A 27,809-nucleotide genomic window follows, 5' to 3' on the forward strand; every position below is an offset into this window, starting at 1 on the left:
GGCCATAATCTTTTCACGTCATTGAGTCAGGTCGCTACTGCTGCTGTTCGCAGTGGTACTGCGTATACTCTTTGCCTGCAGCGAAGCCTGTATGTATGGATGTGTATATAATTTGTGTGTTTGCGTAGCACACGAGTTTCGTGAATTATTTCAAGTTTCATGCACGATTTCGTTTCGAAACGTCGGAGCCTCATCTACGTATTACATTCTATTATCATGCATTGGTAAACGTGAATTTTCGTTTAATTTTTTCATTAATTGTGTGCTCACATATATATGAGCAGTTTTTTCATATATGTACAACTTTTGTGCGGGGGGTTCTCGGATCTGCCCCAAAATTTAGTATGTTATTTGGGTATGTGAAAATAGCCTTCAGGTAAATTTTTAGCCCGCTAGGGGCCTTAGGGCCCAAATTTGGGCCCCTCGAAGGTCCAAAAATAGCCGTTTTTACCTATTTTTGCGTATTATTCAAATATTTGTAACTCGGGCACCGGTGCATATTTTTTAACTCTGAGGGTCGCATTTTTTAGGTCAAGACATGTACTTTTCGTAAAAAAATTATGTAGAGCTCGATAGACCAACCCCCGGTTATGGGGGGGCAATGAAGGGGGATGAAAAATCGCAAAATTGACGTTTTTTAGCTTTTTTTGAATTGATGCAGAAGGCGACTGGATTGACGTATTTACTTTTGCAACGTCTCATTTTAAAGGTATTTTTATTACCTTTAAATTGCCGTGCGCAGAATTAAGATTGGTTCAAAAACGACGGAGATAGAGCTGTTTAAAGGTGTCAACATTATGAAAAAAGGCGTTTTTTCGAGATTTCGATAAGCTGTAACTTTTTTCTAGTAACATGAATCTCTTTGAAATTTTATGTGAAAGTAGTTGATTACATGTAGTTTGAAGCCATGTAGGTAAGGATCTTGGTATTTGCCTCTATAACCGAAAACGAGGCCCCCGAAATCCGGCACTTTAGCCCTTATATAGGCAAAATACATGTTAAATTGGGCGGCAAAACTATTTGGTAACTCCTGAAATTATCGCAAAATAAACATAAAAAAAAAATCAAAAACCCCATATTAAACGTATTTTTCGACGAGGAATCCAATGGTAACCTCGAATTTGACCTTGAACATAACCTCTAAACTATAGCGAACCAAAATTGATTTTTCGCACGGTGACCCCCTTTTTTTATTTCAGATTTGAAAAGAGCGGAAAATTTCACGTTCAAATACATATTTCGTTTTTTTTTTCAAGGTAATTTTAAGGGCCCCACAGATCAAGAATAAACTCTTTGGCTGAGTTTAATATTAGTTTTAATGGAGCCTTCATTTTCAAACTGTGGGGCCCTTAAAATTACCTTGAAAAAAAAAACGAAATATGTATTTGAACGTGAAATTTTCCGCTCTTTTCAAATCTGAAATAAAAAAAGGGGGTCACCGTGCGAAAAATCAATTTTGGTTCGCTATAGTTTAGAGGTTATGTTCAAGGTCAAATTCGAGGTTACCATTGGATTCCTCGTCGAAAAATACGTTTAATATGGGGTTTTTGATTTTTTTTTTATGTTTATTTTGCGATAATTTCAGGAGTTACCAAATAGTTTTGCCGCCCAATTTAACATGTATTTTGCCTATATAAGGGCTAAAGTGCCGGATTTCGGGGGCCTCGTTTTCGGTTATAGAGGCAAATACCAAGATCCTTACCTACATGGCTTCAAACTACATGTAATCAACTACTTTCACATAAAATTTCAAAGAGATTCATGTTACTAGAAAAAAGTTACAGCTTATCGAAATCTCGAAAAAACGCCTTTTTTCATAATGTTGACACCTTTAAACAGCTCTATCTCCGTCGTTTTTGAACCAATCTTAATTCTGCGCACGGCAATTTAAAGGTAATAAAAATACCTTTAAAATGAGACGTTGCAAAAGTAAATACGTCAATCCAGTCGCCTTCTGCATCAATTCAAAAAAAGCTAAAAAACGTCAATTTTGCGATTTTTCATCCCCCTTCATTGCCCCCCCATAACCGGGGGTTGGTCTATCGAGCTCTACATAATTTTTTTACGAAAAGTACATGTCTTGACCTAAAAAATGCGACCCTCAGAGTTAAAAAATATGCACCGGTGCCCGAGTTACAAATATTTGAATAATACGCAAAAATAGGTAAAAACGGCTATTTTTGGACCTTCGAGGGGCCCAAATTTGGGCCCTAAGGCCCCTAGAGGGCTAAAAATTTACCTGAAGGCTATTTTCACATACCCAAATAACATACTAAATTTTGGGGCAGATCCGAGAACCCCCCGCACAAAAGTTGTACATATATGAAAAAACTGCTCATATCTAAACCGGAGTGAAATATAAAGCGGGAAAAACCTCGCTGAGCTCAAAAACTTTTATCTTATTTCTATTTTGTTCAAGTGCCTTAATTATATATATTTGAGCGTAATGCGATTAAACACCTCGTAATAAAAAAATCGTCTTGATCAATCAATTGCTTTGTACGATCGACATTTGTCTACAAATTGTAAGGCCATCATCAATCACGAGTGCTTCATTTCATCCAATGGGGATAAAACCAAGTCTCGGGACTCACACATCACCTGATTCTAGTCATGCTAATGACAAATCCCATCAGAAATTCTATTTAGCAACTTTTTAGTAACTTTGTAAGTGCGAGCTTAAGTAGCCCCTTGAGTGGCTCGCGCAAACTATAAACCGCAAAATGTCATTTATCCTTTGATAATGATAACAAGTATAGTTAGGAGATTCCAGAGGGGCGCTTATATAGGTTTCTAACTCAATAATGTACATGACCCAATAATCGATCGCGTTTCGCGACACAAGTTATATCTTGCCACGCGGAGACATAACGATGTTTGTTTAAGCGGCTCGCGCGAGAGCATCCTCGTTCCTTGTTGTCCAGAGGGCAAAAGCGAGTCAAGCAATACTTGACAATGGCAAGGTAGCCCGCCAGCGAGCTCGCGTCCCATCGATATCTATACCAAGATTATATTGTGCCCGGCATATATCGTGCACAGCATGTGCACATGGTGCGCGGCGTTGGCAGTATATAACTTTCGTATAACTGGTTATGTGTAGCTGTATCAGCCAGCAGTAGCAGCGGCAGTAGCAACAGTCGTTGTAGTTCCGCATCCAAGTAGCGGAAAGTGGATTCCGAGTACACGGCGACCTGCTATAGATATATATAAGTGCCCGCGCGTATATAGTTAGGAGTGCACGTAACGAGCACGACGATCGGATATCACGACGCTCCCATGAGTTACAATATCTTGGCTCTCACTGCTTGTATTTATATGCTATATAGCGAATACACCGCCACAGCAACTATCCGGCGCCTGGCCATGCAAAGTCTATGCTATATGCGGTCGCACAGTCTTAAGGGATTTAGCCAGTCCAAAGTGCGACAAAGCCAACGACCGGCACTTTTGTCCCTGACAAGTATACCAGGCTATATGTATGTGCGCTCAGCGGAGATCACATGCACGACTTGACGCCTAGCTGGGATACTGAAAATGCAATTGTAAAACAAGTTGTCGTGTTGTATTCCTACGCGCTTGGTCAAATTCTGAAATTGATTTTATGGGTGTATTTTCTGTTTCGTGTTTTTTTTGCTCGTTTCAGATCTTATCGAGATGTTTCGTACCTAAAGCATCGTGTAAAAAAGTACGCGATGCCACGGCTAAATTAAGACCTTTATCACGCGCTGGCTCGGCGTACGCGACTAAATCACGCTGGCGTGTTTTTATTCCTGGGGCTTGTTAAATTTAATGGAGATCAACATTAAACTTGTAGCCGTGGGTCGATGTACTTTCAACGCAACGTATGTTATCTAGTCAAAAAACGCCAAGCCGTAGGAGCAACGCGCCGGCACGTCGACAGCTGAATTGGTTGCTGATGATAATGAAGTCTCGTAAATAAAAATTACCGCTGCCAGCGGGCCGCTCGCCTGACACTAGCAGCCCCGGCAGCACAAGGTGACTCGCTTAACGCTAGTCGTTCGCCTCTACCGTAGCGAGCAACCTAGCTGGGTAGGCTAAAAAGGGAAAGAGAAAAAAGCTCCGCAGCGAAAGTAAAGTGCGCTCGCAAAAAATAGTCACTTCTACGAGCAAAGTTTATCACTTTACCTCTCTCATTTTCCTTATACTTTATCGCCAGACTTCCTACTAACTCGCTTGGCTGAGCGATACAACGTATCTTCCGTATGCTACCGCACACCGACGCGCCGTCTTGGCAAACGCTGACTCTCGCTACTTACAAACCCTTCTTATTTTCTCTCTCTCTCTCTCTCTCTCTTTCTCTAGCCCGGCGTTGGTCGTGATACTTGTATTTTTCCACTTAGTTTACTCACGGTTTTTTCCTTCTCTCTCTCTTTTTCTACATTCTATTTTCTACAGCTCCATTTTGTCTTTAGAATATGAGAATCGGCGCTACTCTTACTACTGCAGCTCCGCGCTATGTACAACTGCACTGCCTGAGATGAGTTTTACTCGCCCAAGAGCGAACTTTGCACTCTTCGTACCTGATGCCATATGGCGAAACTTTTCCAGATGAATCGATGTGATATCTCTCCTGGAGTTTTTTTCGCATTTTGCACGCGAGAGCTTCGGTTTGAGCTCGTTTCGCTAGTGCGCCAAAGCTCCTATACTGTGACCGAGTCTATATTTACCTGCAGCTGATGGATAATTGAAATACTTACTGCAAAAATAAATATTTGTCCCATTCGATTTCTGCAAATAGAACTTTCCAATATTTTCGAAAACTCGAGGTTAATTCAATTCCATCAAAAAATATTAATATTGGGAAAAATCATGATTTATTCATGACTTTTATAAATGACTGTTACAATTTGTAAAATTGTTTGATGAATATAGAGAAGCATAGTTTTCACTTTAAAACCATATTGTAAACATGTAATGACTGATTTCATTCAATGAGATAAGTGTAAAACTAGTACTCTAGGCATAAAGTTTGATAGTTTTTTTAATTTCATGCGTATAACCAAAGTTGAAGTTGAGTATTTATATAAAGTTTTCTTTTTTAAAGGCATATAAGCAAATGCGATTGTTGACACACTTTTCAAAACTGTCATATTATATAGAGGGTCAAGGCAGTAAAATGAAAAATGCAAATCTTGCGATGTACTCAACAGCTTATACATAAAATAGTTTATTACCGAGGCACAAGCGTACACATAGATACAACGTAACGGCAATGAGGTAGAGGCTCGAAGCCGTGGCCAACGTACAGCATCGCCAACATAAATATACATACTCAGGTTATTTCATCAGCTTGCCCTTTGGGTGTTCGCGCGTAGGCTTTCGCTACATTTTCATTCGAAATTCATTGCTCCGAGGTATATACTCGCATACACGTACACGCACACTCGTACACGTACACAAACGAATTTACCAATACTCGCACGTGCGTACATGTTCATTTAAGCAAATCTGCATAATGAAGCACGTCGTATCTATAATGATGATACAATTCATTAAGATATAGAATACATACATTTATCAAGTATTCGAACAGCCTTGCACAAAGGTGAAAACTGAGCTTCACCGTGGATTACATAATCAAACGTAAATTAAATTTTTCGTCTCAATAAAGAGTACAAATTCGTGAAGCTTTTCAAATCGCGTGTTTTTGTCAAGCTTCCACTTCCGTGAGCTATTTGATGCCTGCCTGGTATGAAAAGATAATAAAGAAAAATAAAGTTTTGTTTTAAACTTTAGCAAATACTTTTGCCACAGGGAAACTATGTGAAATAAGAACGAAAGAGAAAAGATGATTATAGTCACTGGAAAAATGTCAATGGTCTTTTCACAAAGAAATCCTTAAATAATAGACAAAGTTTATATACATGTATAAGAGCGTGCCGAGAGATCGCAGAGTATATACGAAGAGAATAAAGATACGTGAGCCAGTGAAGAAAAAACTATATAGCAAAGACCAAAGATCTAACGAGATTTTCTTAATAATACGTCATGGAGCGAAGCGAAGGAAAAAAGTAGTGCAACATAAGAATGAATGGGCGAAATCAAGTTGAAGACGTTTAAGATGGGATGAAAGGAAGGCGAGAGAAAAAGAAGGAGCGGTATAGCGGCGGTGCTGCCGAGGAGTCCTCCCCAGAGGTCTCTAAGTGTAGATAAAGAGCGCGCGAGGTGAAGAAAAGGCCAAGAGCAATAACAGTAGCCGAGGAGCTAGAGATTTGCAATGCTAACCAGAGACTGCATTAAACGAGAATTAATTTCTTGCTAACCGTCTGGAGTAGGTTTCACGTATTATATAGCCGGCCAAAAGAACGCCACGAGCATTACAAGCTGCGCGCGAGAGATGATCTCGTTCGTACGTTTACAACGTTTTCCGTCTACCCACCCGAGCTTTACGTCCGACTACGTCACTTTACATTTTTTAACGTTCGTATTTATTGTTCTATGGGGAGCAGCTTTTCATAGTAGCACCGAAGCGAGGCGCCGAAGAGTTGAGAAAACTTGAGCTTCGCAATAAGTTTTCAAGCACCTCCCCGAGAACATTCAGATCATTCTCTAGGCATTTTTATTCATCAATCAAACTATTACAATAAATAGCTTTTCAAATATTGATCATTAAACTATTAAACGTACGAGAATAATTCATTTATTAAATGTAACGATTACGAGTTCGTATTTTTCTTCCAAAAATCAAGCACTGGCCCAATCTTAAGTTCAAATTAAATCTAGTACTGATTCAGCGAGTTTAAATATAATTTTTACCAACTCGTTTTTGTGCTTTCGAATGTTCTGTATATACATATAATGCGAGGACAGAAAAATTCACTCGAATAAGTGTACAGGAAAGTATCAATTTGCATACATATAATGCTGGCACAAACAGGGCAAGAGTTGCTGCTACTGGCTGCGCTCTCGATGCGACCTCGAGAAAAAGCTAATTTCGGAATGGGAGTAAGAGAAAATGCAGAAGTTCGAGATCAATTTGATAAACCATATAGATCGACTTGCGCAGCAACTGACTCAAATTTCACAACTTTTTCAATTAGTCGAATCTTGAAAAATCGACTTTCGGTTCTCTCGGCATATTCCCACGTTCCTCGCCTATATATTCAGTCTAATACGAATATGTATGTGGCTGATGGCAACACTTGTATACTCTGAAACATTACCGCGTCTCAAATAAATTTCTTTGGCAAAAAATTGACCAGCAAAATTGCCCAACGTTTCTTGACTATATTTCGTTCTAGACACAACACGCTTACACGCGGTGGACGAATTTTTTCGAGCGTTGCAACTACAGCAGCCCATCTTCGTTCGGCCATAAATTCGTAGCCTTCGAGAAAGCAGTCAAAACAACAATATAACGAGCGCAAAGACCGCTCTAAATAAAACATATATCCTGTCTCGCTTCGTGGTATTACATTTATATATATAAGCGTATATCTATACACTTGTGAATTTTTAGATGCTGCTGTATGTGTAAGGGTGTGTGGGTAGGTTTTTTCGAGCTTACATGGCTCCCTATATATAGTTCTCAGTCATATAAAGCTTGGTCAAGCCAAGAGCATGAACGAAAAAATGTCTAGATACATGCTGTATTATACGACGTGCTCAAGAAAAATGGAGAATGAGAGGGCTGCCTTGAACTGAAAAAGGTAAAGCAGCAACAGCGGCAGCAGCAAAGTGCATTTTCTAAGGACATATTATAGGAGGGATGCTTGGAGTAGGAAAAAAAGACGATGATAAGCATGGCTGGCTCGATTCTTTCGGCATCGATTTCTGTTAGCATGTAACTCTCTCTCTCTCTTACTGGACTTCTCGCAACAACGTCGAGGCAAAAAAAAGTTTACGTACAGTGCGTGCGAACATGCTCAGCTCGAAACCGTATCACTCGTTTTTCTACATATTCGACTTGGACAATTTAAGAAGGATAAGAGATCGAGATACACCGGGAAAATAAAGACGGACAAATGATGGCGGCGTGGTGAGCGGCGATCTACGCGTCCAAAACACGAGTGGGCGGAATAGTCGAATAAATCTAGAGTGAAAAGCTTCGCGAACGATCGCTATTGCTACCAGCAAAGCTTCCTTTCTCTCTCCCTCTTTTTTGCCCTTTCCATTTTTTTCCAGCTCCAGCTGCACTCTAAGTAAATACACACACTCACATGCTCTCACGTTCACATTATACACATGGACGAGTGTAGTATTTCGAATCGAAGAGAGAGAGAGAGAGAGAGAAAGAGCTGTTCTAGCCTCTGCTGTTTGTTTGCTGTTCGTGCGAAAGAACGAAAATCAACTGCTGGAAGAGAGAGAGAGAGAGAGAGAGAAAGGGTGAAAGCTTCTGCACTGGATTTGGGCCATGTGCAGCTCGCTGCTGAAATATGAATGAGTTGCATCGACAGATGCTACTGTTAACCCGGTTGGCTTTGGCATAGTGTACAAATAGTCATACCCTGTTAGATATAATAATGTATAATCAAGCTGTGCAAAAAGGTACACTTTCACAAAATGAAATGATATTCTTGCAAAAGCTCGACGTACAATCGATTCAAGTGTCACTGTCTCGAGAGATTGACGCTAATGAAATAGAATATTTATGTATCAAGAAGTTTGTTATTTTGAATGGAATTTCAATCAACGTTCTTTTAAAATGTTTATCAGTTCGTTATCGTACACTGTAACTTTATATTGCTATATAAACTGTAACTATATTACAATTCGTAGTAGTACTGAATTATTTTGATAATAGAAAAAATTCTTTCATAATTTTTTTTTTTAATTTTATTTATTTGAAAAAAATTATCACCTTTATTCACTTTTACCTCAGAAATCTTGGGAATAATAAAAATAAATTTAATCAAAAAGTATATGAAGCAGTTCTCATGACGAGTATGAAATGTTATTTATTTCCGAATAAATTCCCGCAAAAGTTTGGAATTTGGTACAATATCCACAAAATAGAGCTAAACATTCCTAGCTTCTCGCGAGTAATTCTAAATTAAAATGAAACTATGGCTGCCTCGTACATCAGCAAGCTTCGAAAATTTTCGTAAATTAGCCTTGCAATTTAATATTATTGCGGAAAGTTGTACATTCAGTAATGGTAACCCATTAATGTCTAAGTGGATGTTCAGGATCATTCGAGAACCAAAAACACATCTTTTCTGGGGTTTAAACAACAATATCGATATGGATTAGGAAAAAATTGGATGTTTTTTCGAAATCTGGTTTTTATTTTTAAATAAAACCTCTTCTAAACGGAGAAATTCCGTTCTTCTAGTCGGGCAAAAATGCCAGACAAACCTTTACTTGTTTCATTATGAAATTAAAAAATTGTACTTGTATCATAATATAAATCAAGATAAAACGCTTAACGAGAAAAATTATTGACTATTTTCGTGAAAAATGAACGAAAAAATGTTTAGAACGAGTTCATTGTTTTTATCGTTTGATAAAGGTTGTAAGTAGATTTATGTTACACCACGAGTACGATTCAAAAAGATTTCAATAAAAATTTAAGCTTTGCAAATAATTTTTTACTACGTTCACTCACAATTTTTTTATCTGACAAGTTTTCAATTCAACCCCATTTTTATCCGTTTAGAGGAATTTCAGTCAAGAATAATAACTAGCCTTCGAAAATATAGCCAATTAATTTCCCTTTCATAGTATCGATACTGTCGTTCCAAAACACCGAAAAGTTGATTTTTGTCGAGTATCCGAGTACGGCCGCTTGCGTGTTAATAGGTCAACAGCTTGCAGAATGTAATACGCCTAAAGCATGAACATAAACGAAAAGGTAAAAAGTATAAATAATAATTGTCCTTGCATTTTTCGAAAGGAGTACGATGCATTTTGACAGTTTTAAAGAGTCAGAATTACAACTGGTACAAGTAATTATAGTACGATTTACGAGGCATGCTATGAATTATGTTAACAGTTGGAAAAATATTTTTTATGAAAAAGGGCAGACAAACACGGCTACGACGACGGGGAATCGCAGGGCTTAGAGCGAGATGGTGCAATGAAATTAACTAGTAATTAACAAGTTATCAGTATAAGCATGTCCTAGCTCTCTCTCTCTCTCTCTCTCTCTCTCTCCATATCGCGTCCGGGTTTGTCGTAGCTCTCTCGAAACACATAAGCCACAGCTATACCTATGTATAATCAGCCGCATACGACATATAGTAATATACGCGGTACATACATACATAGGTAGGTGCCACATACGATAGCACCCGCGTATACATATATGTATATAAATGCACGGGTATACGCGCGCAAACGTGTATAGCTGGAGCTGTACGCAGTGCGCGCAGACGACATATAAAGCTCGAGAGTAGGTGTAGATTTCCAATTAGCGAGCGTATGTGGTTTGGCGAAACCGAGATGACGCCGCTGCCACTACCACCAATCCAGCAGCCGTTGCCACCACCTATAACGTCGATCTCGTAGCTCGCTCGCTGCTGTTGCTGCTGCAGCCTGTACACGTACTTGGCACGGTACATATCGCAGCGCGTCCTATGTACGTAGCTTGTAGCTCGCACATCCATACACACGCGCACACACACACACACACACACTCATAGATACGCATACGAGCATGCGTCGAGGGGCTATGATTGGAAATTTGTCGCGAGAGCTACTGCGGAATATATATAATGTACATATATATGTATAGATTCTCACAGGGAGGGGGCGTTTTGCAGAGTCCCCATGGTGCGATTCTCGGTGCGCGGCCCGAGCCAGTGCACTGTAAATTACCGTCGCTCTGCCGTAGGAGCAGCTAGCCGAGCGACGCGCCGTATGCTATACCGTGGCTAATATAGCCTTGCCTACTGCTGCTGCAGTTGCTCGAGAGCAGTAACTGGAGTGCAGTAGCACATCCTTCCAGGCAGCGGCTCTGCCTGCACGGATATACATATACGTAGATACATAAGCGATGCTCGCTCGCGACGAGCAAACAGATCATTAATGATCGTAATTAATATCGCCCCGTTCCGTGAGACGACGCGCTGCAAATACCCTATTACCGATTCTTCTTTGCCGCGTGTGCACACTTGAAAGGGGCTGCACCGCTGCCGTCAACGCCGCTCAACCCGTTTTAACGAATCGATAATATGGGGATACTTGATTTTACCGCCATCAGAAGCTATGTGCGCTACGCTCCGAGAGTATAAGCTCGTATAACACGCGTGCAAAGAATTCTCGGTTCAATCTAAATTCCAATTGCTCGGTCAATTTTCCCCTTCCCCTTTTTTTATTTTCGACAAAATATTTACTATTGCGCTAGTAAAGTATTACGTCAATTTACGTTTCTGAGTTTCGAGAAATATCGAAATGTTTATGTAGCTTTTTCGAGGCTTTTTTAGCTCTCGCAGCTATAACAACTTTTTGACTACTTTTTTTATAATTATTGGTGTTTACTTTCCTGATTCTTTAGATAGATTCAATTTTTATGATTTATTTGACTTGGTCACAAAAAATGAAAATGAACCATAAATAGCATAACTGAATTCGGCAAAGCATGTTAAAGTGGTGTTTTAACTTTTTAGAAATTATACACACCAAATATGTATGCTTATTTTTGATATGCATGCGTCTGCGACTGCTCGTATGTAGGTGTGCAAAGACATGTTTCTCGCTTTCTTCGTACCGAATTCGCTGCTTGCATATGAAGGTGCATAGCTTGTTACAAATGTGCCACACGATGATTAATGGCTTGGCGTCACGTTATAATACAGACATACATACACGCAGAAAAGCTCTGCGCTCTATAGATACGAATAGATTTTTTTTCAAAATAAAAAGTTATACTTCCATCTGGCTGCACGCTGTGCGCGCGTCCCTATTTTATATAGGTTCTTTTATCGTGCCTTTGCCCAGGCTCTGCCGTGAGTTTGTTGGGTGTCAAAAAAACATTAATACCAAAACTTTTCGTGCATCATATTTATCAGGGAAAGTTGGCCTGCTTTGGTATGCGCATTACTATACGCTGCAGCTTTGGCAAAACTCGCCAAACGCACGCAGGTGTGCGAGCGGTGAGAGATCCGCATGTTTGTATGTATATATTCGACGATGAGAAAATATGTTTCATTAATCACGGTCACTCGGTGCATTGGATTAGAATTTTCGCTCGGCATCGCCCATGCTGAGTGCAATAATCGAATTATCCACGTCAAAAGTTTGTAATTAGCGAAATCGAGAACTGGTCCATCTCTACAATTACGACGGAGGTACCCTCATACCACTGGCTTCGACTACTTCCGTCTCTGCTTTGAAGGGAGCGAGTAACTAGAGCAGCCCTGGATCCATCACGAGTCCATTAAAATAATTGATTATCGGGACAAAGCTTTTCATCGATCCTTCAATTCGCCATTAGTTGCACGCATGAGCCTACATCCGTACGGCCATCTCCATCGTCACTTGGCTCCGCGTGAAATCGCTAAATCACGAAAGAGCCAACTATGAGGCAATTCTGTCCATCGGCTCATTGAATTTATCCGCCTGTGTAAGACCGAGCGCGTGAAAGAGAAATAAAAGCGATCACGAGACCGCCAGAAGATACAATTGCATTCGAGAGTACGGATGAGTCGTCCGCATTGGTTATCACATATAGCGATCATTCGAAGAGTCGAAAAAGATTTTCAAGTAAACGGCCCTGCGTAACAGCAACGGGAGCTTTTTTATCTGGCCTTATTTAGCCAATATCTGCATATAGGTACATGCACGCATACAGGGACGTGAGCGACCTATATGCGATGCGAGTACACAGGTACACTTGGGAGGAAAATCGCTAAGGTATATACAGTGGGACGATGCGCGCCGGGTATCGTAGTGGGAGGTGTTCTCATTAATAACAGGCCGCACACACATATACGTATACGTGGCGCGCAGCATTGGCTGGGGCCACTGCTGCATGCCCGGTGCCCGGTGACGGGCGCGCGCGCAAGCCGCATAAATTTTCGTCCTGACGAAGCTCGTTCCATGAGCTCGAAACTCGGGGATCGCGAATGAGCACGAAGTGAGCGAGCAAAATTAACATTTAGCATGTTATCTTGCTGACTGCGTTCGCGATGAATATTAAATGTAAAAAATTTCAACTCGACCCAGAGGACAAAACACTTGCACAGCCGCCCGTTCTCGCACCGCCAGCGCGAGTGTATTATATCGCACAGCTATCGCATTATATTTTTTCGTCTTATCATTCTTCGAGCTTAATTAATCGACCTGCTATTATTTTCACGCCGTTCCATTTACAAATAATGAGAAATCCATTTGTTTTCAGCACAATTATTAATGCGACCATTATGTAATATAACTATCCATATATCTAACAGGTGCATAATATGAGTCATTTCACGTAGAGAATAAATTACGTTGCACGAAGGCTTAGCCGTAATCAAGCCTTCTCACATTTCTCAATCGATATAAACAAGGTTATGAAAAAAAAAGGCAACAACTAAAGCTCCATCTCATTTCAACGCCGTTGAAATCCTGTGATTGACACGGGTGAAATTGAATAAGCCGCCGAGATTAAGTCTTGGCAGCGCGCGGTGAGATGCGCTACAGGCCGTTATATAAATAAGAGCTGCGATGGCTGCGTTACCATTTAACAAAGTACACGATCGACTGTACATTGGCGTATGTATACTTTGACCACAGGACAAAGCTCGTAAAAAGGATAAGTGACATAAATAGCACTGGTAATCCCGTTCGGTTGTACACGAAAATAAAAGGGGCTCGAGTCGGTGCATAGCCAAGTGCTCATATCTCTCGGCCTTTGTAGGCGCGCACCTGATAAGCTAAAATCAGCCTCTGGCGTAAAATACGCTCGTCTGCTTATACGTATTTGTATCTGCGAGGGCCATTAGGATGATTACGAATTTACACTCTGCACGTGTATCTTGATGTTTCTACTAATCTCAAAGATTCGCAAAAGCATGGTCTGGCGCCGGAGTTTGACATAAAGGATATAGGCTTAATTATCGTGGCTTGTTTATCCAGCACGTTTAGGCGCAGCGGCGTTGTAGGCCAGGCGGCGGCCCCGACCGTGTAGAATAATACAACCCACTCATGCGCGCCCTCGTCGACGAGTGGTAATTAATTATAGCTCGCGCGCGAGCGTGACAAAAGGTATATCACTGCGCGCGAGCCTATGTGTTTGTACATAGTTATGCATGTGTGTGTATGTGCAGCAGTAGCACCGCGTTCTTCTCTCTCTCTCTCTTTCCCAGCCCTACACTATAGCTCGCGCGCTCACGTGTTGTGCTATAAAATTATCCACGATTGCATGCATGACCTGTAAACACTTGGCCGAATACCATTAAACGTAATAATATTCCTATGTGCGACTGCGTTTCGATGTGTGTGCGTACTTGCATGCACACGCACACACACACTCACAGTGCTCATACTCGGTCTCGTCGAATCTCGCGTGTGTATACTGCGAGTGTATGGCTCAGTACGAGTGACGCAAAGTACAGCGGATTCATAAATATAATAAAGAAGAGATTATTTTTGTCGACGACGGCAACTATATAGGAAAACAACGCAACAACAACGCTGATGTACCCAATTTAATTACGAGCCGACTTTCGTGTATGTATACGCGCTTGCGTGATTATTTCGTATGGGCACGCGAAGCTTTTCGCATTTGCGTATAGGCTTCAAAACTGGGTTACTCGAGTGTGCATACGCACGAATTGTCGGGGGCTGTTACGTGGCTCGCAGTTGAGAAAAATCAGAGCAATACAAATTACCGGGAGAGGCTCCAGAACAATATCATTTTGTACGCATTTTTCGTGGAGCAGTGACTCGCAATACATTTAATTATTTAACATCCTCCAGGTCCAAATGATGCGCGATGTAAAACAACTCAAATTATTCGATTTATTATGCTCAATGAAAATAATTACACAATGTACGAAGGAAGATATAACGTGTTATACGACGTATGATCTGTATTTTTTAACAAATTTAATTGGATTTTTATGAATAGAGTCTATTAGAATAGAAAAGCCAGACAAAAGAAGTGGTACGTGCAAGCTCCAACAGAACTCGCTTTCCCAATCGATCCTTTATATACGAAGAAAGTCGATGAATCTCTTTGTATTAGACTAATCTATATATCTCTTTTTTCCGTGCTTTACAAGACTTTAATTTTGCCATTGAACGAAAAGTAAATGTGCAGATTATTGATTGGTTATGAGAGGATTTTACATCATCGATATAATATCGTGAAAAAATTTGATTGATGAGTTGCTTGCGAAAGATGCCGGAAAATGCACATGGCAAATCATCATCATTATTGCGATGCTGTCGATACATCCTCTTTTATGCATCGCAGTTGTCAAAAATATTCCAAAAAAATGTTATTAAATGCACACGCTATAATAGAGCTTTCGGCGACGTTCGGTATAGCTACATCATGTTGCACTTGGAAGTTGCACGAGAGAGCTGATGCACGCTCGCTACATTATTATATGTACTCATTTATAGACATGTATACAGACTGCCTGCACCAAAAAGCCCGTGCAGCTCGCAACAGCAGGAAGAGAGGGCGTGTGAAAGCTTTTTTCGACTGCACACATTGAATTAGATGTCTCAAAATATTTTTGCTAGCAGAAAGTTTCACGTGCTGTGCTGCTGCGCTCCACACGGTAATCTCGGTCGTGATAGAGAGAGAGAGAGAGAGAGAGAAAGTTGAAAAAACGCGTCACATTGGGTGAAAAAGAGTAGCAACGCTGGAGCACCGAGCTGTTGAATGTGTATAGGTAGTGTGGCAGTGATGGTGGGCGGGCTCGGCATCGTGAGAGTAAGAGAGAGAGAGAGAGAGAGCGCAAATACACGCGTGCACCAGTTCGGCAGTTGCAGAACAAGTTCGCTGATTCGATTACGTGACCTGCAGATGATGTATGATACAAGGAAAAGTTGCCGCTCTGCTCTGCCACTATATACTGCGTAGCTGCTACAGAGAGGCAGAGAGAACGTCGTGGGACCTTGTATGTTAACTGTAAATCGAGTATTTCTCTATATCTTTTTTCTCCCTAAGGCACTCCCAGTATTTCTCTCTCTCTCTTTTGAGCCTCGCACGGTTGCTCGCTCGATGTACGAAGGTTAGCAGAACGAAGAGCTGCCGACCGACGTCTAGATCCGACGTCACTGCTACTGGCGCTGCTGGCTAAAGCGCGCGCAATCCCTTAAAAGTATAACAGCACTGGCACGGCTGAAGCAGCAGTCTGAGCTAGTTTAACACGCTTCAAGAGAGCAGTAACAGTGCAGTAACATACAGAAATAGAGAGCCAGTGAGCTAGCGAGCAGCCTTAAAAGGTCGGTCCATAAATATTAGCGCTGTATTCTTGGTCCATTTACCCAGGCTACATGCGCGCTACACAGAGAGGGCAAAATCACGCCGGAGGAGAAAAAGGCCTGCAATCGACAGCTGATGCGCGGCAATTCACTGCCTCTATGCACGTGCACGCGCGCTTGATTTTGCCCCAGAACAAAATATATTTTCTTTTCGATTTGTACCTTTCGTACAGCCGTACGTGCAGCTACATCCGCTGCGGCGCAAGCTCGATGAAATCGCCCAACTATACGAGTTGCGTTTTCTCGCGTCCCAAAGGATTTCTCGCTCACGAGGAACGAGCTTACATCTTCCACGAGCTATTCACGACTGATTACATTTTGGCCGCACGTGTAACACGAATGAATCTCGCTCGGACGAACGTAAGAACATTAAGCGCCATATTGCGCGCGACGAGCAATCGCAAGAGCTATATAGAGATATGTTTACGAGGTAACAAGAAATGTTAACGTCGAAAGCATCGAGTAATGAACTTAGCATATGCGGCATTGCGGTCTTGTTCATACGTGACGGCTGATTGTCGTTTTATACATTCGCGCACACATTCGGTGCGATATGCAGCAGTGCACGCTGGCTCATCCAACGACTACGACGACGACGACGACGACGGCTAATTTATACTCGTGTGCGATGCTGCGCGTGTGCAGTGCCTTGTATGTATTTTGCGAACAACATATATTACGACCTGAGCGTTGCTGACCCATAGAGGTACAACTCGTTTTACCTCTCTCATGGGCTAGCTTTTACTTCTGGCAATAAAGCAGGTAATGCGAATTTATATTGTCTTTTCACGCGCGCCCTAGTGTGTGTGTGCGCGCGCAGCGCTCGGCTATTATTATATATATTCGCGAGGACCAGTGCGCGCGTATATAAACGCGTTATAAATGTGGAGCTCAAAGTTGTCTCGCGCATAAAAATATATCGCATCAGATATTTTTTCTCGTGTATATAATGCGCCTGCAGACGCACATAAAGTCTCGAATGATCGCGAATATAAATTGGTTATTATAATTTAACGTGCATAATACGTTTCACACCCGTACCGTACGTCCAAAACTTTGACGATTAAAGCACGGAAGGATTATTTTAATTACGTTTCAATAGAGTTAATGAGGAACAACAGCTGCCCGTAGAGTTTGTTTACATCGGATTGATCCTTTTATGTCTGAGCGCGTACACAACGAGCGCAAAGTGTGTTTTGTCCGACGGCGTTTACGATAGACTAGTGCCCTATGTGAGTAAATTGTTCATTCTACAACACACACAGGCTGCAACGGCCGCGTATGAATGGAGTACTTGACCTGAAAATGCCACGGTCTGATTTTCAAAAGTCCAATTACGTTCAGAAATTACAAATATAAACGCGCGCACAGCCTCACCACAAACATTCCCTTATTATGAAACTGCGATATGCATACTTGCACGCAATTTAGTTGAGAATCAAATTAATCTGTTAGCGCTATCATAAGATTAGGTAAAAACAAGGAAAATTTTTTCCGACTATTCGTTTTTAAAAAAGTCAATTTTTATTCATTTTCAACATTTTTTGAATTTCAAAACCAACGTAATTGATTGATTTGAAAAAAAGAAAAGAGAGTGCACTCCTGAATTTTCAACAATTGAAAATCTCATACAAAGCTACGCGAATGGTCGATAAGAAAAACCATCGAGTAAGAGTTTACGGATAACAAAGTTACACGTGGCACAAATACGAGCATAAAGACAAAAGATTGATTACTCACAGCGATCTACATGTGTACACAAAAAAAAACTTCTCTAACGAAGTCCTCCTTTTTTCTGCATGTTTCAAAATTATTGTATATGTTTGTGAAGCGATGACGCAACGGTACGGTGGAAAACAGATTTTCATTTGAATGATAAAGAGAAACACACTCGGCTCTCGGCTCGTGCTGCATAAACGAAGTAAAGCGGGCGATGAGTATTCGCGAGTGTACGCAAAATTGCAGTTCGAGAAGCGGACGAGATAAAGCACGGTGGAAAGCTCCGCGAAGCCGTGCCAACTTTTATCCCGAGCCCCGCGCCCTTTTTTCACTTTTTCTTCGTCACCTATATAAGTGTGCATCTACATATATCGAGTCTCTTCTTCCTCGCTCCCTCTCTCTCAAATAGCCACGAAATTTATATGTTTACACGCTTCCATGGCAACTTTCTCTGCCTGGTCTTCTTAACTCCTTCATTTTATTACATGCTACTTGCGCTGCTTTCTCACTCTTTTTCACTTTCCTTCTCCTCCCACTCCTCTGGCCGGCCACTTCCCCTACTTCTTCCTGAGCTTTTTCACCCTTCTCTCTATACTCTCTCATTTCTGTTACTGACTGTGTGGCGCACCGTTGTATTAGATGTACTTTTTTCTTTGTGTGAGTTTTACTTTTTGATATTCTACTTTTTTCTGCTACAACTGCGCTCACCTCAATCTCCGGCAGTTTGCGCGCCGCATACCACTACCACACGCTGACAAACCACGATCTCTTCGCGTTTGGCAAACGGCCAACGCATCACGTGAATTCTGTTTTCGATGAGAATGATCGAGCCGATTTCTTTTCATGCTTCTCTCTTATTTTTTTTTAACTAAGCTCTACGTTTTCGTCTATGCTCTTCACTTTATATGCATATTTTTGTCGTCAAACTTTTTATTCCTTTACAAAATGTTACCGGTTATAGAGAGTAGCTTGTTCGAAGTCTATTGGTTTCAATACTATATATTTAACAGTGTAAAGTAGTTAAATTGATTTTTATTTGTGAAATGTATAAAGTAAAGAAAACAAAACGGTTGTTTTTTCAAGCAATGCGATTTTCATTCACAATTTGATTTTGCCACAATCACTAAAGTCAAGACGATCGAGACTCTTTGATGTAGAAACTTCATAAATTTTGTTACTACTTGAGTGTTTTTATCGAAGAAAAAAGTCTTGTCTGACCTGCTAGATAAAACGAATAAATAAAATCTTTAAACACTTACCTGCTCTGAAAAATAAACAAGAAAAAAGTAAAGAAGGTAGACTGTTACTAATGAAATTATTCAAGATCTGCTCTCACCCTCATCGCATTCGTTCTCGGCTTCTTTGCCTTATCTAACTCTCCTATATTTTTTTCTCTTCGGCGCTTACCATTTCTCTTTGTCTTCTCTCTCTCTCTCTCTTTCTCCCCCGCGCAGTTCTGCTTTGCTCTTGCTCTAGCTGGCTGTCTGACAAGCTCTGGTGCTCCGAGACAGTTGGATAAGTTCATTAGCTTGTTTTGCTCCGCGTCGCGCTGGCTCGAAGTTGCTACTGCTGTGCATAGGAAATTTTTTTGTGTTAAAGCTCGCGCTATGCAGGAGAGGGAATAGACAAAAGCATGCATCTGATTCTAACCACAAGATATTATAATTGCTTACCAAAAGATAAATTTATTCTCCGTCTTTGTTGAATGGTCTGCGTTTTTGCATTATAATGACTCAGCTTTTGACGAAATGCCGCCGTTTGATACCGAGAATTTTTTCTTTTACTTCAAATAACATCAATTTCAAGAAAGTTCAGATAATAAAAAACTCTATTAAACTTAGTATCTGTCATTTAAAGCCACGTCATTGTTTTTTAAAGAATTTTTAATTAACTTAGTTATTCCTAGAAAATAACTTTGGTAGTCTATACTGATGTGATTACTTTAGAAAATTCCCATAAAAATATTGATGTCCCCAGATGAAAATATAAATCTAAAATATTTGAATTAATGAGAATGTGAAGAACAATCTTATTTACTCAAATCTAAACACAAAAATTTGTTATTTATTTGCTTATTTATTGTTTAATCGTTTTAGATGGATTTATTTACACGCCTTTGATTTTAAAGTTGATTAGTATTTCAGAGTATTAAACATGAAATATTGGTACTCCATTATTTTCTGTGTCTCAAGGAGAGCTCTTCACCAATTTGCTTGAAATTGCAATATAAATATGCAAGCGCAGTATTCATGTAATATCATTATAAACAGACACAAAAAAGAGGAAAAAACTTTTATCGTATGCAGGCTACGAGCTTTGAACCACTTTAGCCTCCTGCGCCGGGTTTCTCTGTGAATTTTGAAGATATCAACTTGTGTGAGGTTTTATTTTTTCAAAAAAGCATGCTCTATGAGCTGACTACCCCAGATTTTTGACAACATCTCACGAACCATTTTTTTACTTGAATGAATTCAAAATTTTATGAATTAAGTGAGTTTCTTTTTTATTTTTTATTAAATGACCTATAAATTTAAACAAAATCATTTAATTAATTTAAAAGTACAATGGTTCATTCTGTATGAGTTAATATACTTTTTGCATCGTGTAAAGCAATCAGCTACAATTGAAAAGTACAAGTAAAGAATAAATGGATATCAAGAATTGCAGCAAATCTTAGCCACCAGTTTTAATTAAAAAGTTAAATGCACCTTTGGGATTTTCTTAATCAGTAATACAAGACATTACGTTCAATTCACGTAAACAGGTTCAAAGACGATTCCGGAAAACACTGTGTCAAACATTCTCTCGCTTGTGCACGCAGCTTGGCGCGACCGTCGGTAGCATAAGGGCGGCGCGTTCTTGCACGCAATCTTAATTACAATGCCAAAGGATTTATCGACCTAAAAGCACACGCACAGACTAGCTCGTTCGCACCTTAAGCAGCTGAACTGCTCCTTACATTTATGTACGTGTTATATATATATGTATTATAGGTATATATGCGTACTGGTGGAGGCAGCCGATTTGCAACATATTTACATAGGTAAACTGAGGTTTTACTGCGGCTCGCGAGCTTAAATAATTTATTTCTCATACTCGTGTCCACGCAATCCTAATCGTAGTTTATAATTTAACTCGAACTTTTTTTTTCGAGACATACTTTTCATGAATGTATACGATTATGTAGGCTCGTAATGAAATATGCAATTGTACATGCATTGATACATGTATGCATCATTTATATAAAACTGCATTTATATTAGGCACAGTTTATAAAGAAACAGATACGACGAACCTCATGCTAACAATTTATTGTTCTATTGGACATGCTTTTCCAGTATTCTAACTTTGATAAGTTGAAAAAAGTTTTGTTTCATGAAAAAAAATGGCACAAATGTTTCTAGGATAGAAACAATTTGAAAACAAGAGTTGGCTCAAGACTTTTCGAATTATCATTGACAATAGTTGTAGTCACGCTTGCACTAGATCAAGAAACGAGCAATAGCTATGTACATCTAATAATATAAATTATTTCCTCCAAATTCTATGATGTAATAAAAAGCACATTCCAGTTAGTTTATCGTTCATTTTTGATTTCACGACGACGCCGCAGTGATGAAAAGTCAATCGAAGCATTGTAAATTCATAAGCTTGTCGCGAATCGCTTTCAGATCCGGCTCAAAGTGGTGCGCAATGCAAGCACTCGGCGTATAAACGCATTGTGCGCTGTAAACACAAACATACACACACGGAGGAGCAATCCGATATTGCTCCTCGGGAAATCCAAGCAAACATATTTTCAATCATTGGACGAAAATTTCGTGGTGTTGCAAGAGCGAGAGGGAAAAAAAACACGGACGGCTCGGTCTCTAGATAGCATATCGAAGATAAAGCGGTAAAGCATATATAGAAAGTAACAGTGCTAGTGCAGCGCGTGCAAAGAGTTGGCACGGCAGTAGCAGCAGCAGTGGCAGCAGCAATTGCAGTTGCTGGGGGTAAGTATATAGCCGAGCGCACAGCACGCGCTCGATGCGCTATACGTACTACGCGCCGTGTGCAGTGCTTGCGAAGAAGGAAAGAGAGAAAGAGAGAGAGAGATGGGACACGGGGGTGGCACAGTGTGCTGGTGCACTCGTGCGCGAGCGACAGAGACAAGCGAGCTGCGAGCAGCAGAGAGCTAGGTCCCCACCCTTGGGGTCGCGCGAGCGGCGCCTCCACGGCGCCTGGTTATGCTTCTCTTTCGCTGCTCGTGCAACGCGCGCGCTGCGGCTGGCTGGCTGTACTGCGCTCGTGCGCGCGCCCTCTCTCCGTCTCTCCGTCCCTCTCTCTCTCTCTCGCGCGCGCTCTTCGTACGGACGCTCGGCAAAGGGTAGCGCGCATGCTCCCCAAAGCGTTAAGAATCAGTCCAGTCAGGGAAAATCTGCCAACGGATCGAGACGTGCTCGCGGCGCGCGCTCGCTCGGCTCATCGCGCGAAACTTTGCACACATCCGCTCCGATACCGTATTATATACCGCTATTGTATACCGACACGCTTCCCTATCTGTCTCTCTCTTTCTTTCTCTCTTCTCTGCCCTCGAGTATCACCTACATACGCGTGCATCGACTCCGTCTCTAACCGTCTTCATTCGTACGTTTGCGGACGTGCACACACCCGCATAAACGTACACAGATCCGGAGTGCGCTCGTAAAAAAGAAGAGGAAAAAAATTGATTTACGCATGTACATAAATTAAAGTGGTGCATACGTGTGTGTGGATATTTAAAAGATGCGTGCAATGTGTCAAGCTACAAATCGGAGCTGCAGCTGCTCGTCCATCGACGCACATCTATCTTTTTGAGTTCGCTGCACAGTCTGTATGTTTTGGTTGTCGTTGCGTGTATTGTCAGCCGCCTATACGCTAAACGTGTATCGAGAGGCAGTTTCGGTATCGATACGCGCTCGCGAGTGTTGAAAGCTTTTCATTTGGCATACATGTGTAGAGAGGGTTATACTTCGTCAGCCAGGCAGAAGGCAACTATAACAACAATCAACTGACCGAGTGACAGACTGGCCACAGCTACTACTGCTCTGCATCCTTTCTATTTTTCTCCGCGCCTATACCTGTGTATCGCGCGCGTACACCCTATTTGTTTTGCATTCGAGCGCGAGTGAATTGTTGGCGCATCAAGCCAGCCCGACTTTGGTTTTGTCTCCCGTTGTTGCCCTCGCTGTTTTTTTACTCTCTCTTTACGATTATTTTTTCCTCTGTTGGTTTTCTGCATTTTCAGCGCGGCTAAAGCTGTCGCAAAAACTCACGTGGGCCGGAGCTTATATATACACAGCAGGGGTACGGTTCTAAACTGCGGGAAAAAAGTAAATAGTTAACGAACCTGATGCTAGTGCGCGGGTGAATGTGTGGTTGTTGCTCGTTGTTCAAACGGAGAGAAGTTAATGAACGCGCCAGTGTCACTGTCAGTGCAAGTTTCAAAGTTTTCTTTTCAGTTTGAGCGACTTAAACGCGTAAAGTGAAAAAAAAAATTATATATAAAGTAGTGCGAGGTATTGTATATACCACATGTAAATCGCGGACGAAGAGTTTTGGTGCCGAGCGCAGTTGTGACGGAAAAAGAAAAGTTGCGGCAGCAGTTGCAGTTTGACGCTCAGAAATTTTTCATCGCAAACAACGCGCACTGCTGTTTGCCTTAGCAGTGACGGAAGATACGCTTGAAAAGGCTCATCTTTCTCGGTTCTCGCGACTGCATACATACATTTTCAAGAGATAGCTCGTCGTCGTCGTCGTCGTCGTCGTCGTCGTCGCTGCATCAGCAGCAGAGCGCGGACCGGTTAAAGAGTCTCGCTTTGCTATGCAGACACCCCGTCGTGGCACGATATGCTCGGGTTATCTTGGGTTATCTCGAAATGCTCGAGAAAAGTTACCGAGGCAAAGTCAGCGGCTCAGCGGTGGAATCAGCCGCAGAAGCAGTAATTCCAGCAACACCAGATGCAACTAGCGACATGGCTGCTTGCACGTGTTTACGGCATCTCGAATGTATTTCAGCCTTTGCGTCGTGAGCGCACAACCGTACGCGCGTTAACTCGTCGAAAGAGTGACGAAGCCGACTCGTATACTTGCCTGCGCAAGTAGATGGACAAAGAAGGAGCACAAAGTAGAAACGAATGTACGCGTCTTTATTTCCCTCTTTTTTTGCCTGAAATTATGTAAGTGTGAAAAAAGTGCAGCAAATATGGCATTCAATAGTACAAGGCGAATCAGTGAAGTGCGCTGTTGCTGACGAGATTTTTTTACGCTTCTACCCTCAGCCATTGAAAACACAAGTGCTTCAGTATTACGGCGACGAACATCGACTGCGGAAATGGCTCTGAGATGGCATGCCAAGCTTACCATTGCTGCCATACTCTTCATATGCACAGAAGGTAATTGGACTAGCGAACTGTATTCGTGTACACTATACATACATGCATGAAAGTACACGTACGTAGATGCGCACTCACACAGTCAGTCTGAGAGAGTTGAATCACGGGGGAATAAGTCGAATTACAACCTCGTCGGTGATATTATGCTTTTTTCGGCTCCCTTTTTCTCCCCTCTCTCTCTCTCTCTCTCTCTCTCTTTCTCCTACTCTACCTTTTCCTTACTCTTCTTTTCTGCATGTAAATAGGGATAACTCGATCAAGCTTTGCATAAGCGACAGAAATTGAAGCTTTAAACCATCAATCGACTTAAAGGACGTTGAGCAGCCATCGGTAAAAATATGATTAAGTTCCGTAAAAACTGTATAAATTTGTTATTTTAACGCACATGATAGAAAGTATCCCTTTTTTTTTAATGGTATATCAGCAAATATAAGTAACAAATCTGTACCGGTTGTTCTTTCATCTGTGGTAATTATTGAGATCATACGACAAAGAGGGATAGTGATTTATTCGAAAACTTTTGTGAATTTATATTCCAAATGTAAAAGCAGTAGCATAGTCGATTTTACAGCCTAGGTAAAGGACCTTTTCATGAGCGTTTGAAAGTTCATTGTTCCTATAGTAATTAAATTTTCGTCGCATACGAGTGTGTTATACTTGATAATCATAAATTGATGAGCTAGGCAATTAACAAACGTGAGACCTTAATTCAACGTAAATTATCGATTCCCCGAGAAAAAGTCGCTGCTAGCGAGATTGCGATCCATTTTGATATTGATCTTTTTTGAACGAAATAACATTTTTTTTAAATAACGAACACTGCGAATAGCTGCATTATCGTGATTTTATCCTCGATTTGAATTCTCTTGCAACGCGTACCAACGAATATACATGTATACATTTTTTAATAAAAAGATTAAGTATGATCCGAGTGTTCCAAAATAGGTACCTCATTTAACGTGAAATATTTTTCAGCTTATAATTTTTGTTGAAAAAAAAAATAAATTTCACGATCTTGAAGGCTGCACAGGTGCATCTGTAATGACCTACGATGCGAATATATACGTGACATTAAACGCTGAATTTAAAAGCTCGCGACAGATATTTATGATTCATATAAACATCGCTTAAATATATACGCACTGATATATGTTAACGGCAGCAACGAGACCCGCTTTCAGGCTCCTTCCATTCATCAATGAATATTGAACATCTTTTCATGGACAGGCGTTTTTCGATAAGATAAAAATTAAAAAAAACGTGAAAGCTTTTTCCGTGAATTGAAAGCCCCGCGATCGAAACAAAAATGTGTCATCTGTCGCATTTAAATCTTTTTAACTAAAAGTTTCAGCCCTGAAGCATTTCCCGTATGAATTATATGATTCCGCATTCATCGCAAAAGATACTTACAACAGAAATAATCCTCTTAAAATTGTACGGGAGGACGGCACCGCGATAAAGGAACTTTGTCAAAGTCCCAATGTTGAAGCTCTCTTTCGCTCTCTCTCTCTACCTCTCGCTCTTCCTTCGATCCAGCACTTAGCTTTAATTTGTAAAGATTTCAGGCAAAAGGTACCATTAGCTTATCAAATCCAAGTGGTAGTTTATGTTGCGTCGTTTGTGATTAATCAATCAGCTAAGTTTTAAAAACATATTCAAAATTAGCTTGAGTTTTCTTACATTTATACCTTGTGAACATGATCATAAAAGACGAATAGTGGTGAGTGAATTTTTCTCGTAATATTTGAGTTGAAAAGTTTCGATAGCTCATGATAGTTGTTCAAATTTTACATCAGTACAGTAGATTCACTATCAAATGATTAACTCAATGGATATACTACTCCTACTTCCACTGTAAGCACCTCGAGCGTGAAAATTCCTCATCTTCTTTGAAACTTTGTTCAAACCTCGCAAACTTTTCCCTAACCATCCAATGAGTAAGTTCAATACTTTGCGCTCGCAGGTATATACCCCTAATGCACGTATCATCTCTTCATCTTATTTTCTGTGTTTTTTTTTACCGCAACACGTGCAGGGCATCATTTTTCCGAAAGTAAGCTCGATTTTCATGAGTATCGTGTATACGGCTACACTTTCTCAATTAATTAAATCAAGCCCCCTGAGTGTGTTCCACAAGTTGTTGAGTCGTAAACGAAAGTATCCGGCAATCAACACCCCGTGAAAAAGTCGCTCTAACGGAGGGAAAAAAATATTAAGACGAGCTCGTGCTGCTGCACTTGGTATTGCGGCCGTATATAAAAAATCGAACCTTATCGAACGGTTTATTGCAGCTGCGTCGATGGTGCGGCATGATGGGGGTTGTTGGTAGTGGTGGAGGTGGTGGTGGTGGTGGTGTCGGCGGTGGTGGCGAGACAATAATATAAAAGTAGTTCCATAAAGCAGCAGCAGCGGCTGCAGCACTATCAGAAAAAAAGAAAAAGTCGCCGTTATATTAAGTGCACTGCCGGTAATCCAGGCGTGTGGCTTGTGCGCGAACGATTTTCTAACGTTTTTACCTTTTTACCGTCGTGCAAGGAGCCTCCCATCTCTCGGAAAGAGCGTCGTCATATCGTCACTTTACACTCCGTTTCATTGCAGTCGTTTTCCGCAGTAGTATAGCTGCATAGCGTAGGCAACGACTCCCGAGCTCCGAGTCTATTTCTCTTTCCCTCTTCCTCCCTTGCATAGCTCTTGCTCTCTCTCTCGAGTCGGGTGGGCGCCATGCTAAACATAATCATACGTGCATGTATATGTATATAAACTCTTGCGCACTCCCAGCGGCAAACTTCCTTGCGCGAGTTAATTCGGCAGAGTGCGAACAGCTGCGATTCTCTTATATACAGCCACTTGGTGCTAGGTATGCGCGCGATGCCCTATTGCCGAGAGCCTTTTATGGCTGATAAAACTTTTTACCTCTCACCCGCCGCGCCGCTCTTAATTCTCTCCCTTTCTCCCTCTCTCTCTCTCTTGCACGCGCGCCCGAGCTCGAGCCCAAACCCGCTTCGGGAAACGGCCTGGGCGCATTTAGGTATATTATTATTTTCAGCAATGGTGAGCTCGCGTGCAACTGCGATAACCTCGAGCGATCGCATTTTCTTTCAGAGATTCGCTTCATCCGACGTGCCCGGGGTTCGTACGCTCCGTTGCGCCTACTTTTTTGTACCGCCCTTCTGCGCACATGATTATATTCGCTGTATTCACCTTTGATTCGTGATACGTATTATTGTTCACGCATAGTCATTAACGCTTCGCACCCTATTTTCATGATAATGCGTTTGTTGCTATGCG

General features: G+C 41.2%; 2 protein-coding genes across 2 annotated transcripts in view; one reads left to right on the forward strand and one right to left on the reverse strand.

The window, feature by feature from the left end:
- LOC106655899 overlaps window positions 1–10,523 on the reverse strand; it is a 42,945-nt gene extending 32,422 nt beyond the window's left edge. The window contains exon 1 of the mRNA XM_014376498.1: window positions 10,401–10,523. Coding sequence (XP_014231984.1) covers window positions 10,401–10,523 — 123 coding nt within the window. The remainder of the gene's footprint in view (window positions 1–10,400) is intronic.
- Window positions 10,524–22,547: 12,024 nt separating this feature from the next.
- LOC106655907 (cell adhesion molecule 2-like) overlaps window positions 22,548–27,809 on the forward strand; it is a 45,605-nt gene continuing 40,343 nt past the window's right edge. The window contains exon 1 of the mRNA XM_014376507.2: window positions 22,548–24,521. Within this exon, the coding sequence (XP_014231993.1) occupies window positions 24,461–24,521 (61 nt within the window). The 5' untranslated portion in view covers window positions 22,548–24,460. The remainder of the gene's footprint in view (window positions 24,522–27,809) is intronic.

Source organism: Trichogramma pretiosum, unplaced genomic scaffold (assembly GCF_000599845.2).
Source record: "Trichogramma pretiosum strain Unisexual culture from Peru unplaced genomic scaffold, Tpre_2.0 scaffold63, whole genome shotgun sequence".
NCBI classification, from domain to species: Eukaryota; Metazoa; Arthropoda; class Insecta; order Hymenoptera; family Trichogrammatidae; genus Trichogramma; species Trichogramma pretiosum.